The 15,037-nt window shown below is 49.2% G+C and overlaps 1 protein-coding gene across 1 annotated transcript in view; it reads right to left on the reverse strand.

Annotated features, from left to right (window-relative positions):
- The window catches only part of fnbp1a (formin binding protein 1a), a gene marked incomplete at its 5' end in the record, with an annotated part of 18,743 nt that continues 3,706 nt past the window's right edge, over window positions 1-15,037 (reverse strand). The window contains 15 exons of the mRNA XM_080467223.1: window positions 1-415; window positions 1,937-2,095; window positions 2,396-2,532; window positions 3,524-3,666; window positions 3,991-4,123; window positions 5,830-5,939; window positions 9,399-9,413; window positions 9,533-9,724; window positions 9,907-10,083; window positions 11,341-11,487; window positions 11,569-11,697; window positions 11,989-12,003; window positions 13,214-13,309; window positions 13,380-13,442; window positions 13,767-13,914. Coding sequence (XP_080323349.1) covers window positions 387-415; window positions 1,937-2,095; window positions 2,396-2,532; window positions 3,524-3,666; window positions 3,991-4,123; window positions 5,830-5,939; window positions 9,399-9,413; window positions 9,533-9,724; window positions 9,907-10,083; window positions 11,341-11,487; window positions 11,569-11,697; window positions 11,989-12,003; window positions 13,214-13,309; window positions 13,380-13,442; window positions 13,767-13,914 — 1,693 coding nt within the window. The 3' untranslated portion in view covers window positions 1-386. The remainder of the gene's footprint in view (window positions 416-1,936; window positions 2,096-2,395; window positions 2,533-3,523; window positions 3,667-3,990; window positions 4,124-5,829; window positions 5,940-9,398; window positions 9,414-9,532; window positions 9,725-9,906; window positions 10,084-11,340; window positions 11,488-11,568; window positions 11,698-11,988; window positions 12,004-13,213; window positions 13,310-13,379; window positions 13,443-13,766; window positions 13,915-15,037) is intronic.

Genomic DNA, 15,037 nt, shown 5'->3' on the forward strand with positions numbered 1-15,037 from the left:
AACGTCTGTAGTGAAGTTTATTGTTAAAGTTTGACAGACATGAAGTGGAAAAGAGCGTCTCAGCAGTTTCAATTAAAAAAAAGTCATCATTGAATTCTATAAAATGAAAAACTTTTAAATTTCACACAGTCATCACATGAAGATCAAGAAGCACGGCGGGGGAGGAAAGGGGGCGGGGCTAAAGGTGGTTATTTACACTGAACTGAGCCTTCACACGACCACACCCACCGTGACCTTCGATTGGTTTCAATCCGGCCAATCAGAGCAGCTCTCAGACTGACATGGTGGACGCAGCTGATTGGTCAGGAAGAAGAAAACTGTCCACTTCCTCTCAGCTCTTTACATCACTTCCTGTGCAGAGACGTCCTCATTGGTCGAAAGCTGCACTACACTAGACGACTACTCTGCACGAAGCCTACAGGATGGACAGAGACAGACGGAGAGAGAGACAGACGGCGAGATAGACAGAAAGAGAGAGAGACAAACGGAGGGAGAGAGGGAGACAGAGACAGACAGAGACACAGATAGAGACAGACAAAGAGACAGACGGAGAGAGACAGAAAGAGAGCGAGATAGAGAGACAGACAGAGAAAGAGACAGACACAGAAAGAGAGAGACAGAAAGAGACAGACAGAGAGACAGAAAGAGACAGAAAGAGACAGACAGAGAGACAGAGACAGAGACAGAGAGAGTTTTAATGTGTTTCTTGTCACCAACGGTTTCCAGTTGAAAAACATTATCTTCTTGATCCACAAACACAGAAACAATCAAACCGACCCGGACCCGGACCAGGACCCGGACCAGGACCAGGACCCGGACCCGGACCAGGAACAGGACCCGGACCAGGAACAGGACCCGGACCAGGACCAGGACCCGGACCAGGACCAGGACCCGGACCCGGACCAGGAACAGGACCCGGACCAGGAACAGGACCCGGACCAGGACCAGGAACAGGACCCGGACCAGGAACAGGACCCGGACCAGGACTCGGACCAGGACCAGGACCAGGACCCGGAACAGGACCCGGACCAGGACCAGGACCAGGACCAGGACCAGGACCAGGACCAGGACCCGGACCCGGACCCGGACCAGGACCAGGAACAGGAACAGGACCCGGACCAGGACCCGGACCAGGACCAGGACCAGGACCCGGACCAGGACCCGGACCAGGACAAACACAAAATCTGACTAAAGGGGAATCATTTTTGAAATTCAACTGTGAAGAAAGTTGGTGATGAAGAGGAGGAGAAAGAGGAAGAGGAAGAGGAAGAGGAAGAGGAAGAGGAAGAGGAAGAGGAAGAGGAAGAACATGTAGAGGACCTCTAGAGGACCAGTAGAGGTCCAGTAGAGGACCTCAAGAGGACCAGTAGAGAAACTGTAGAGGACCAGTAGAGGACCTCGGAGGACAGCCGGATTCAGAACTGCCACGGTCTCGTCCCTCTGAGGCTCCGCCTCCTCCAAACGTCCCACATTGCACAACAGACGTGGGAGTGTCCAGGTGAGGGGGCGGAGCCTGCTGGGACCAGGTGTCACGCAGGTGTGAAGCTTCAGTTCAGGTGTTGAGCAGACTGCTGTTACCACAGCAACCAACATTCATATGTCAAAGGTCAGAGGTCACCTGGAGCCACATGGCCTTCGTGTCAAGGTCATATTTCCATCTTAATACAGACTTGGGTCATGTCAAGGTCGTACAGAGGTCATTTAGATCTACACAGGTAAGATGGGTCATGCAGTGGTCATAGAGGTCATGTCAAGGTCATTAGAGGTCATATTGACCACATGTAGGCAATTCAAAGGTCATATGGAAGCTGAAGTCGTATGGAGGTAGGGCGGCCGTGACATGAAGATCGCTTGCATGAACTGTGGGTCACACAGAGGTCACACAGAGGTCACACAGAGGTCACACAGAGGTCACATCATATGTAGGTCATAGCACCTTTGGCACTGCTGTCCAGGAAGACTTTGATGTAGGAGGTGGGGACGTATCCCTCCTCCTCCAGGTTCCTCCGCACTCTGGTCCAGCCGTCGCCTTTGTCCTCCTCCACCACAGAAAGTAGTTCCCCCTCCACCATGGACAGAGTTCCTTCATTCTGACCTGGATGGGGAGGAGCAACACACAGCCACGTTACTACAGGACGAGTACCGAGTACTAACACTAACATCCAGCTACCTGCTGATACCAAGTACTGATAGCAGTACCAGTAGCTCCAGCTACTTGCCCATACAGAGTATCAAGACGAGTACTTATTTAACTCTAAACATAAACAGTCCTGAAGACGTTTCCAGAACGTTTGAACACAAAACTTTTTCTCAAAAGAAAAGGTGGAAACGGTACCTGAGAGGCGTGAACCTGAACGGGGTTTCGGGGTCCAGACCCGGTCCTGGTCTCACTCACCTTGGAAGGGGTACAGGGACTTGCAGCTGCCGATACTCGGCAGCGGCTCCTCCTCGTCAAACTCATCGTCAAACTCGGAACTGCGAGACTTGAAGTGAAGCTCAGCGCTGTGGTCCTCCGTGTAGCTGCCGTCAGGGCTGGGGGCGGGACTTAGAGTCAGGTCACCAGGTCACCACACGTTAGTTACAGGTCACCAGACATTAGTCACACGTCACCACACGTTAGTTACAGCTCACCAGACATTAGTCACAGGTCACCAGACATTAGTCACAGGTCACCACACGTTAGTCACAGGTCACCAGACATTAGTCACACGTCACCAGACATTAGTCACACGTCACAAGACATTAGTCACAGGTCACCAGACATTAGTCACAGGTCACCACACGTTAGTTACAGGTCACCACACGTTAGTTACAGCTCACCAGACATTAGTTACAGCTCACCAGACATTAGTCACACGTCACCAGACATTAGTCACAGGTCACCAGACATTAGTCACACGTCACCAGACATTAGTCACAGGTCACCAGACATTAGTCACAGGTCACCAGACATTAGTCACACGTCACCAGACATTAGTCACACGTCACCAGACATTAGTCACAGGTCACCACACGTTAGTTACAGGTCACCAGACATTAGTTACAGGTCACCAGACATTAGTTACAGGTCACCAGACTTTAGTTACAGGTCACCAGACATTAGTTACACTTCACCAGACATTAGTTACAGGTCACCAGACATTAGTCACAGGTCACCAGACATTAGTCACAGGTCACCAGACATTAGTTACAAGTCACCAGGTCACCAGACATTAGTTACAGGTCACCAGACTTTAGTTACAGGTCACCAGACATTAGTCACAGGTCACCAGGTATTAGTTACAGGTCACCAGACATTAGTCACAGGTCACCAGACATTAGTTACAGGTCACCAGGTCACCAGACATTAGTCACAGGTCACCAGACATTAGTTACAGGTCACCAGGTCACCAGACTTTAGTTACAGGTCACCAGACATTAGTTACAGGTCACCAGTTCACCAGGTATTAGTTACAGGTCCCCAGACATTAGTTACAGGTCACCAGACTTTAGTTACAGGTCACTAGGTCACAGGTAGGGTTACCTCTCTCTGCTGGCTGGACTCCGGGTGTCCAATTGTTTCAGGCTGCTGCTTCCAGGTGTTGTAGCCTGGGAATTGAACCCACAACCTCCACTCTGCCTCCTGCTGCCCTCAGAGGCTCCACTGTCGGCGTCTGACAACCACACCTGCAGGAGAACACCCGGTAAGCACTGGTTCTGGTCTGGGTGGAGGCTGTGGTCAGGGTAGAGGTTCTGGGTGGAGTTAGTGGTCTGGGTGGAGTTAGTGGTCTGGGTGGAGGTTGTGGTCTGGGTGGAGATTGATGCTGGGTAGAGGTTCTTGGTGGAGGTTGTGGACTGGGTGGAGATTGTGGTCTGGGTGGATGTTGGGGACTGGGTGGAGGTTGTGGACTGGGTGGAGGTTGTGGTCTGGGTGGATGTTGTGGACTGGGTGGAGATTGTGGTCTGGGTGGAGGTTGTGGACTGGGGAGCGCTTGTGGACCAGGTCCAGACCTGGTTCCGGTGCAGCTCCTCCTCCAGTCTCTGCAGGTTTTCCTTCACTTCCTCCAGTCGCGGCTCCAAACTGCCGACGTCGCCGAGCTGCGGAGAACGTTGGTAAACCTGCCGCATCTTCAGGAGGGCGTCTCTGCACAACAACACAACAACACAACTGTTACACAACAACACCACTGTTACACAACAACACAACTGTTACACAACAACACAACAACACAACTGTTACACAACAACACAACTGTTACACAACAACACGACAACACAACTGTTACACAACAACACAACTGTTACACAACAACACAACAACACAACTGTTACACGACAACACAACAACACAACTGTTACACAACAACACAACAACACGACAACACAACTGTTACACAACAACACAACTGTTACACGACAACACGACTGTTACACGACAACACAACAACACAACTGTTACACAACAACACAACTGTTACACAACAACACAACAGTTACACAACAACACAACTGTTACACAACAACACAACTGTTACACGACAACACGACAACACAACTGTTACACGACAACACAACAACACAACAGTTACACAACAACACAACTGTTACACAACAACACAACTGTTACACGACAACACGACAACACAACTGTTACACGACAACACAACAACACAACTGTTACACAACAACACAACTGTTACACAACAACACAACAGTTACACAACAACACCACTGTTACACAACAACACAACTGTTACACAACAACACGACAACACAACTGTTACACAACAACACAACTGTTACACAACAACACAACAACACAACTGTTACACGACAACACAACAACACAACTGTTACACAACAACACAACAACACGACAACACAACTGTTACACAACAACACAACTGTTACACGACAACACGACAACACAACTGTTACACGACAACACAACAACACAACTGTTACACAACAACACAACTGTTACACAACAACACAACAGTTACACAACAACACAACTGTTACACAACAACACAACTGTTACACGACAACACGACAACACAACTGTTACACAACAACACAACTGTTACACGACAACACAACAACACAACTGTTACACAACAACACAACTGTTACACGACAACACAACAACACAACTGTTACACAACAACACAACTGTTACACGACAACACAACAACACAACTGTTACACAACAACACCACTGTTACACAACAACACAACAGTTACACAACAACACAACTGTTACACAACAACACAACTGTTACACGACAACACGACAACACAACTGTTACACAACAACACAACTGTTACACAACTGTTACACAACTGTTACACAACAACACAACAACACAACTGTTACACGACAACACAACAACACAACTGTTACACGACAACACAGCTGTTACACAACAACACAACACAACTGTCCCAACACAGAGAGTACGTTAAAATGTAGGCGGGGTTGTGCATGCCACATAACGCTGCAGGTATGTGACATCATCACTATGTGACGGTAAAGGAGGACCAGAGGAGCTGCAGATCCGCCGTCTCTGACACAGTGAAAACTATGTCCTTGTGAACAGCAGCGTCCAGCTCCTGCTGAAGCTCCGCCTCCTGTTACTGAGAGGAGGAGCTCCTGCTGAAGCTCCGCCTCCTGTTACTGAGAGGAGGAGCTCCTGCTGAAGCTCCGCCTCCTCTTACTGAGAGGCGCAGTTTTTATATGTCACCTGAAATATATTAATAGCAGGTCTGAATGAAAAATGTGTCTGTTGTGTGTCTGCTTTGTGTCTGTTGTGTGTCTGTTGTGTGTCTGTTGTGTGTCTGTTGTGTTACCTCTGCTCTCTCTCCCTCTGGATCTCCTGACTGATATTTTCAATCCGACTCTGCAGTTTCTTGCGTCTCTGTTCAGGAGGAAGGTGGCTGCAGTCTGCAGGACTAGAACCCTGAAACAACAGACAATAGAAGTAAACAACAGACAATAGAAGTAAACAACAGACAATAGAAGTAAACAACAGAGGGGTACTGCACAAAGGTAGGATAAAGACATCCAGGATAAATGAGCAGCTTGACTAATCCTGGTCGGAGCTTTCTTGGAAGAGACTCTTAGTCAAGTCAGGACAAAGAGACTCAGTCAAGTCAGGACAAAGAGACTTTTAGTCAAGTCAGGACAAAGAGACTCAGTCAAGTCAGGACAAAGAGACTCTTAGTCAAGTCAGGACAAAGAGACTCAGTCAAGTCAGGACAAAGAGACTCTTAGTCAAGTCAGGACAAAGAGACTCTTAGTCAAGTCAGGACGGAGACTCTTAGTCAAGTCAGGACAAAGAGACTCAGTCAAGTCAGGACAAAGAGACTCAGTCAAGTCAGGACAAAGAGACTCTTAGTCAAGTCAGGACAAAGAGACTCTTAGTCAAGTCAGGACAAAGAGACACTTAGTCAAGTCAGGACAAAGAGACTCTTAGTCAAGTCAGGACAAAGAGACTCTTAGTCAAGTCAGGACGGAGACTCTTAGTCAAGTCAGGACAAAGAGACTCAGTCAAGTCAGGACAAAGAGACTCTTAGTCAAGTCAGGACAAAGAGACTCTTAGTCAAGTCAGGACAAAGAGACTCAGTCAAGTCAGGACAAAGAGACTCTTAGTCAAGTCAGGACAAAGAGACTCAGTCAAGTCAGGACAAAGAGACTCTTAGTCAAGTCAGGACGGAGACTCTTAGTCAAGTCAGGACAAAGAGACTCAGTCAAGTCAGGACAAAGAGACTCAGTCAAGTCAGGACAAAGAGACTCTTAGTCAAGTCAGGACAAAGAGACTCTTAGTCAAGTCAGGACAAAGAGACTCTTAGTCAAGTCAGGACGGAGACTCTTAGTCAAGTCAGGACAAAGAGACTCAGTCAAGTCAGGACAAAGAGACTCAGTCAAGTCAGGACAAAGAGACTCAGTCAAGTCAGGACAAAGAGACTCTTAGTCAAGTCAGGACGGAGACTCTTAGTCAAGTCAGGACAAAGAGACTCAGTCAAGTCAGGACGGAGACTCTTAGTCAAGTCAGGACAAAGAGACTCCGTCAAGTCAGGACAAAGAGACTCTTAGTCAAGTCAGGACAAAGAGACTCTTAGTCAAGTCAGGACGGAGAGACTCTTAGTCAAGTCAGGACAAAGAGACTCTTAGTCAAGTCAGGACGGAGAGACTCTTAGTCAAGTCAGGACGGAGAGACTCTTAGTCAAGTCAGGACGGAGAGACTCAGTCAAGTCAGGACAAAGAGACTCTTAGTCAAGTCAGGACGGAGAGACTCAGTCAGGTATGGATGTTTGGGATGAGTGCGCGTTCACAACATTTTTAAAAAGTCCTTGAAATGGACCACAGAATCACCGCAGGAACTATGGACAATGGAGAAGAGTCTTCATTTACTGCTGCGGAGCACAAACTGCTCCTTCAACAACATGAAGAACTTCAATCCAGTACAGTAGAACCTGTGAGGAGTGGACCTGGTAGGAGCTCCACCCTGTACTGGGGGGACACGTTAACACATCTTACTGAGAGACAACCTGCCTTCGGGGACACTTGTCCATGGATTTTAGAGTGTCCCTACATCAGGGGGAGGAACCTCAGCAGCTGAGGAACCACAGTCTGTGGACTCCAGAAGGCTTGAGGTATCAAGGTATCATGTAAAATCTGCTTATTTAGTTCAAAGATATATCAATTAAAGTAAGAAATGTGTTGCAGAACCTCGAGAGTACTCCGCCTCCAGAGGAAGCTGGTAACATTGTGAGTATCTGCTGAAGAACATCTACATGATGAACTGTTGTTCTGCAGAATTCTGGAGACAAAACCTCGGCAGAACGAGACGGAGCTGGATTGGTGTACTTTTAAGAGACAATTCAAACCAAATGATGGGTCCGTTCCATTGTACTCCAAATGCTTCAGTGGTGACAGTTCTTCTTCTTTTGCTCCTTTCATCATCACACAGGATTTCTTTGAACTCTCTATTCTATCGTACCTATTTGAGGGAGGTCAGAGTTTGGAACCTTTCAGTGGGGGTGTATTAATCAGGAAAACATTCCAAATAAACCGTCGGGCTTTAGACTTTAAGTGATTAAATTTGGTCTTTAGATATAAACTGTACTAGTAGATAATACTAAAACTAGAAGTCAACCAGCAGATGAAAGGACTCCAGTTCTAATATCTGGATGATGTAACATTTCTCTCAGTCCTGACAGGAGAACCACCACAGGAGGAACTTCTCCTGGATGTGATCCTGATGCCTGAACTATGAAGCTGGATTTCCTCTTACCCAGGTAACTTCAGGATTAACTCAGGTTTTCTCTTATCTAGATAACTTCAGGATTAACAGAGTTGAGAACCTGCTTGGTAGGAACGGTGATCAGGATCAGTCAACCAGGAAACAGAGATCCTGGATGTGTTGATCTGGTTCCTAGTACAGACTTCTGGTTCCTAGTACAGGTCTCAGGTTCCTAGTACAGGCCTAAGGTTCTTAGTACAGGCCTAAGGTTCCTAGTACAGGCTTCAGGTTCCTAGTACAGGCCTAAGGTTCCTAGTACAGGCTTCAGGTTCCTAGTACAGGCCTCAGGTTCCTAGTACAGGTCTAAGATTCCTAGTACAGGCCTCTGGTTCCTAGTACAGGCCTCAGGTTCCTAGTACAGGTCAAAGGTTCCTAGTACAGGCCTCTGGTTCCTAGTACAGGTCTAAGATTCCTAGTACAGGTCTCTGGTTCCTAGTACAGGCCTCAGGTTCCTAGTACAGGTCTAAGATTCCTAGTACAGGCCTCTGGTTCCTAGTACAGGCCTCAGGTTCCTAGTACAGGTCTAAGGTTCCTAGTACAGGCCTCTGGTTCCTAGTACAGGTCTAAGATTCCTAGTACAGGTCTCTGGTTCCTAGTACAGGCCTCAGGTTCCTAGTACAGGTCTAAGATTCCTAGTACAGGCCTCTGGTTCCTAGTACAGGTCTCAGATAAACGACAGACGTAAACAACAGATAAACTACAGACCTCAGTGAACTAGGGTCAGATTGACTTGTCCGGCTGATTGATTGGACTGAAGCCGTTCGAGATCAATAATCATCTGATCAAATGAGGAATCTGCTGTTTTTCTGACGTCTTTGTTTTACGATTCGTTTTACGTCACGCTGAGATCCTGAGTCCTGCTGAATGTTTACGAGCTGGTGAAGTAAACAACAACAACGTCAGTAAATATGATCAGTCCTCTCAGACGCCACGCCGCCGCGGTTAACAAACGTCACATCACCACGGTTACCGGATGTCACATCACCACGGTTACCGGATGTCACGTCGCCGTAGTTACCAGATGTCACGTGAACAATGTAATCAGTCGATATACTGTAATGTTTTTATAATCTCATATTGGAGGAACCGACAGGAAACAGATGAGATACTGACCAGCTTCAGTGACAGCTGTCCAATCAGAGCGAAGCAGGAAGTAAACAGATTCACGTTAGATTCATTGGTCATGTTTACTATGGTGTGTGTGTGTGTGTGTGTGTGTGTGTGTGTGTGTGTGTGTGTGTGTGTACCCCTCTCTTCAGGCTCCGTAGACATTGCTTCCTGGTTCTGGAGCCAGAGGTCATGAGGTCATTTAGTCGCTGTGTGATTGGCTCACGAGAGGCAGTGGGCGGAGACTGGGGACTGTTGGCCACGCCCCCAGGAGAAGGAGAGGTCGGGGGAGGAGGGGGGGGCTGCCGTGGTGAGGACAGGAGAGTCAGCAGCTGAAACACACACACACACACACACACACACACACACACACACACACACACACACACACACACACACACACACACACACACACACACACACACACACACACACACACACACCATTGCTAACTGTCATTGTCTGACACACTTTGAGAAAAATCAGGTCCAGGTCCAGGTCCAGGTCCAGGTACCTTGTTCTTCCGTATGAAGGGCCACAGCTTGCGACCGGGTCTCCGGCCTTCGGTCCGGTTGTCAAGGTAACTAGACTCGGAGATGCTCCGCCTCATGGTGGCGCTGTAGTCTTCAAAGTCCACGTCTCCTGGGGGGTCAAAGCCGGACTTGAAAACCTCGACGACCTGCCGGGTGTCCTGAAAACCAGATCAGAGACAAAGTCCATCAGGACCTGAAGACCAGCTGTGTTCCACCGCTGAAGGCTCCGATCCACCAAACCACAGAGGAACATGGTTTTACTGGATTCCTGGGTACTGGGTACTGTGACGCTTCACTGGGTTTTACTGGATTCCTGGGTACTGGGTACTGTGACGCTTCACTGGGTTTTACTGGATTCCTGGGTACTGGGTACTGTGACGCTTCACTGGGTTTTACTGGATTCCTGGGTACTGGGTACTGTGACGCTTCACTGGGTTTTACTGGATTCCTGGGTACTGGGTACTGTGACGCTTCACTGGGTTTTACTGGATTCCTGGGTACTGGGTACTGTGACGCTTCACTGGGTTTTACTGGATTCCTGGGTACTGGGTACTGTAACGCTTCACTGGGTTTTACTGGATTCCTGGGTACTGGGTACTGGGTACTGTAACGTTTCACTGGGTTTTACTGGATTCCTGGGTACTGGGTACTGTAACGCTTCACTGGGTTTTACTGGATTCCTGGGTACTGGGTACTGGGTACTGTAACGTTTCACTGGGTTTTACTGGATTCCTGGGTACTGGGTACTGGGTACTGTAACGTTTCACTGGGTTTTACTGCAAAATGTTTCATTAAACTGACTTAATGTTGAGATTGTCGTCATGTCCAGTACTAATTGTTTGAGCTTATGAAATACAGACCGTTTCATCACCTACACTGTGTACTACCACCTACACTGTGTACTACCACCTACACTGTGTACTACCCCAACAAAGGAATATTTAAAGGTTATTATATCAATATGTTACTGGTCTAGTTACCCAAGATGAGACTGGACTGTATGTGACCCCTGAAGAAGTTCCACAGTGGTTCCACAGTGGTTCTGTGAAAGGTTCGATTGGACTGGATGAAGGAGTGGACCCGACCCAGTCCCACCAAGCTGTATCAGGTAGTGAAACCTGGTCTACCCATGATGCAACGGGGCTCACAGCTTCATGCAGACAACAAAGGAGAGGTCCTGGTACAGATCCCTGTGGAACTCCGACCACTTTGCGCTCCTCCTTCTGAAGGTTTGACATCTGGACCATGAAGACCTGCAGCTGATGTCCCCTGCGTCTGACTTATTCAGGCCCCGTTACCACGGCAACCACTTCAAGTGAAGACGCAAAACCTTCATTGTGTTCCGGGTGTACGTTTCCTCGACGACGTAGCTCAGAGCCAGTCCCTGCGGGACCGGGACCGGGACCGGGACCCACCTTCCGGGGCTGGATGCTCTCAGCGGCGTCCATCATGGCGTCCAGGCAGCGGCTCGCCGCCGGCAGGACCTTCCTCTCGGCCTCGGCTGAAGACCGCATGGCCTCACCGACCCTCTCGATCCGCCGCTCCTCCATGTCTTGGATCCTCTGCAGGGCACAGGCAGCTGGGTCAACCTGGTATATCACCAGAACCAGAAGCAGAACCAGAGCAGGCCGGGGTTTACCTACCTGGTATATCACCGGCACCAGAGTGTGGTAGTGCTGGTTCTGGTCCTGGTTGAACTGATTCAGACTGGTCATGTAGTCTTTCCTGGACTCTTCAGCTGCTTGTTGCTTCTGTTGAGCCGCCTGACGAGCCTGGAACGACCCGAGCCCCGAGGTTAACGGAACCCAACCCCGAGGTCCAAGGAACCCACCCGAGGTCCAAGGAACCCACCCGAAGTCAACGGAACCCAACCCCAAGGTCCAAGGAACCCAACCCCGAGGTCAAAGGAACCCACCCGAGGTCCAAGGAACCCACCCGAAGTCAACGGAACCCAACCCCGAGGTCAAAGGAACCCACCCCCGAAGTCAACGGAACCCAACCCCGAGGTCAAAGGAACCCAACTAAACTCTGATCAATAGAAATAATAGTTGCTTGGATCTTACCTTCAGTGAGCAGCGCTACACACAAACACACACACACACACACACACACACACACACACACACACACACACACACACACACACACACACACACACACACACACACACACACACACACACACACACACACACACACACACACACACACACACACACACACACACACACACACACACAGGAGAAAGGAAATGGGTCACATGGTGTCTGTTGATAACGTCCCATTACAAGCATCCACAGGACGACTGTGAGGGTTCCTCTTGTTCCTGTCAAGTCTGTCTCACTTACCTGTTTCTCTTCCAGTTTTATTTTGAAGTCTGTCTCGTCTGTGTCTTTGTTGACTTTCCCTTCCTGGTCTCACTTCCTCCGTGTGTCTGATTAGTGTTGCTCTGTATCACCTGTCTGCCCTTCCCGTCTGTATTTAAGCCCCTCCCCCTCCCTCCCCATTGTGGTCCATCTCGTCACCTCAGCCTCTTTCCTGGTCTTTTCTCTGAACTTCCTGGGGTTCAGGACCTTCTGCTGGACTTGGACCATCGCCTCTGGATCATTAATAAATTCTGTTAAATCCGCCCTCTGGGTCCACCATCACCACGGTTCCTGACAATCACATTTAGGCTTCGTTTCCATGACAACCATTCAACCGATAACGCACTAGTTTCTCATTAACACAGCAACATTTTGAAAACAATATCATTTCCATGGAAACAGCAGAAACAGTGAAAACAAGGTAGTTTTCAAGTTGGGCCACTAGGTGGTGCTGTTGTTAGTTTTAGTACTGAAACACACACACACACACACACACACACACACACACACACACACACACACACACACACACACACACACACACACACACACACACACACAGAGCAGAGAACAACGAGTTCTAAACGTTTCCTCTGGTAGTGACCCTGTTTCCTCTGGTAGTGACCCTGTTTCCTCTGGTGGTGACCCTGTTTCCTCTGGTGGTGACCCTGTTTCCTCTGGTGGTGACCCTGTTTCCTCTGGTGGTGACCCTGTTTCCTCTGGTAGTGACCCTGTTTCCTCTGGTGGTGACCCTGTTTCCTCTGGTAGTGACCCTGTTTCCTCTGGTGGTGACCCTGTTTCCTCTGGTAGTGACCCTGTTTCCTCTGGTAGTGACCCTGTTTCCTCTGGTGGTGACCCTGTTTCCTCTGGTAGTGACCCTGTTTCCTCTGGTGGTGACCCTGTTTCAACACGCTGGTACTCACCTTCTCTCCATCCGTCTTGTTGTCGAGGTCGATTCTGTCCGACGTGTGTTGCGCTCGCTCCGCCTCCTTACAGTCACGTTCAAACCGTCGTTTACTCTGAACAGAACAGATTGTTGTTGAAGATGCTGGAGTGATGTCACATGTGGGTGGGGCCTGTGTCACTCACTGATTCCAGCTGTTTCCAGGAGCCCTCGATGTGCTGCTGAGCACGGCGGCCATCTTGGAAATGCTGCATTAAGAAACAGGTGAAACTATCACTGTAACACACTGTAACACACTAACACACTGTAACACACTGTAACACACTAACACACTGTAACACCCTAACACACTGTAACACACTGTAACAATGTAACACACTGTAACACACTGTAACACACTGTAACACACTAACACACTGTAACACACTGTAACACACTGTAACACACTAACACACTGTAACACACTGTAACACACTAACACACTGTAACACACTGTAACACACTGTAACACACTGTAACACACTGACACACACTGACACACACTGACACACGGTGAGCGTCGGTGGACTCACCGTCTTCCTCTCGGCCTTCAGCTCCTGTGTGTACCGGCTCAGTTCACACACAATCTGAGAGTTCAGGTTTTCTGCCAGTTCTTCTCTCTGAACCGAAAGTTCGCTCAGCTGCTGGAGAGTCGCGGCAAACGCTACACACCAGCTGTACCTGGAACAGCCAATCAGAGAGCAGCTTCAAAAACAGGCCAATCAGAGAGCAGCTGTGACCCTCACATCACAATGTTCTGGATTCGTCTCCATCCATTTTCCTTCAGCTGTGAGCAGCCTCCCAACAGCATGATGCTGCCTCCACCCTGCTCCACAGCATGGTGCTGCCTCCACCCTGCTCCACAGCATGGTGCTGCCTCCACCCTGCTCCACAGCATGATGCTGCCTCCACCCTGCTCCAGGTTTAGGATTACTATTGTAACAACCCATCATCAGCAGGTAGATTAACCGTCTCATGACGATCTAATCCAGCTCGCGTTCTCCATTAGTGGTGAACAATCCAACGCTGGTGAATTCTAACCAGAACCTTTCTCTCAATGTTCTCCTTCCAGCCTTCAGTTCAGGTGGACGTCCCTGTCTCTGCAGGTCAGCAGGTGTCTCTGTCTCTTCTGGTCAGCAGGTGTCCCTGCAGGTCAGCAGGTGTCCCTGTCTCTTCAGGTCAGCAGGTGTCTCTTCAGGTCAGCAGGTGTCCTCTGTCTCTTCAGGTCAGCAGGTGTCTCTTCAGGTCAGCAGGTGTCTCTTCAGGTCAGCAGGTGTCCCTGTCTCTTCAGGTCCGCAGGTGTCCCTGTCTCTTCAGGTCAGCAGGTGTCTCTTCAGGTCAGCAGGTGTCCCTGTCTCTTCAGGTCAGCAGGTGTCCCTGTCTCTTCAGGTCAGCAGGTGTCTCTTCAGGTCAGCAGGTGTCTCTTCAGGTCAGCAGGTGTCCCTGTCTCTTCAGGTCAGCAGGTGTCCCTGTCTCTTCAGGTCAGCAGGTGTCTCTTCAGGTCAGCAGGTGTCCCTGTCTCTTCAGGTCAGCAGGTGTCCCTGTCTCTTCAGGTCAGCAGGTGTCTCTTCAGGTCAGCAGGTGTCTCTTCAGGTCAGCAGGTGTCCCTGTCTCTTCAGGTCCGCAGGTGTCCCTGTCTCTTCAGAGGTTTCGTTAGACGTTGACCTGCTGTAAACGTCTCCACAGCTTCCTGTCTGACCTGTCAGCCGAGTTCCTCGCTCTTCATGATCAATGTTCTCTACAGAACATCTGGATTGTTCTCAGCTGGACTCTGTTTATTGAGCCGGAGACTTCTGGACTTATT

This window comes from Lipophrys pholis (assembly GCF_963383615.2).
Source record: "Lipophrys pholis genome assembly, chromosome: 7".
Lineage (NCBI taxonomy): Eukaryota > Metazoa > Chordata > Actinopteri > Blenniiformes > Blenniidae > Lipophrys > Lipophrys pholis.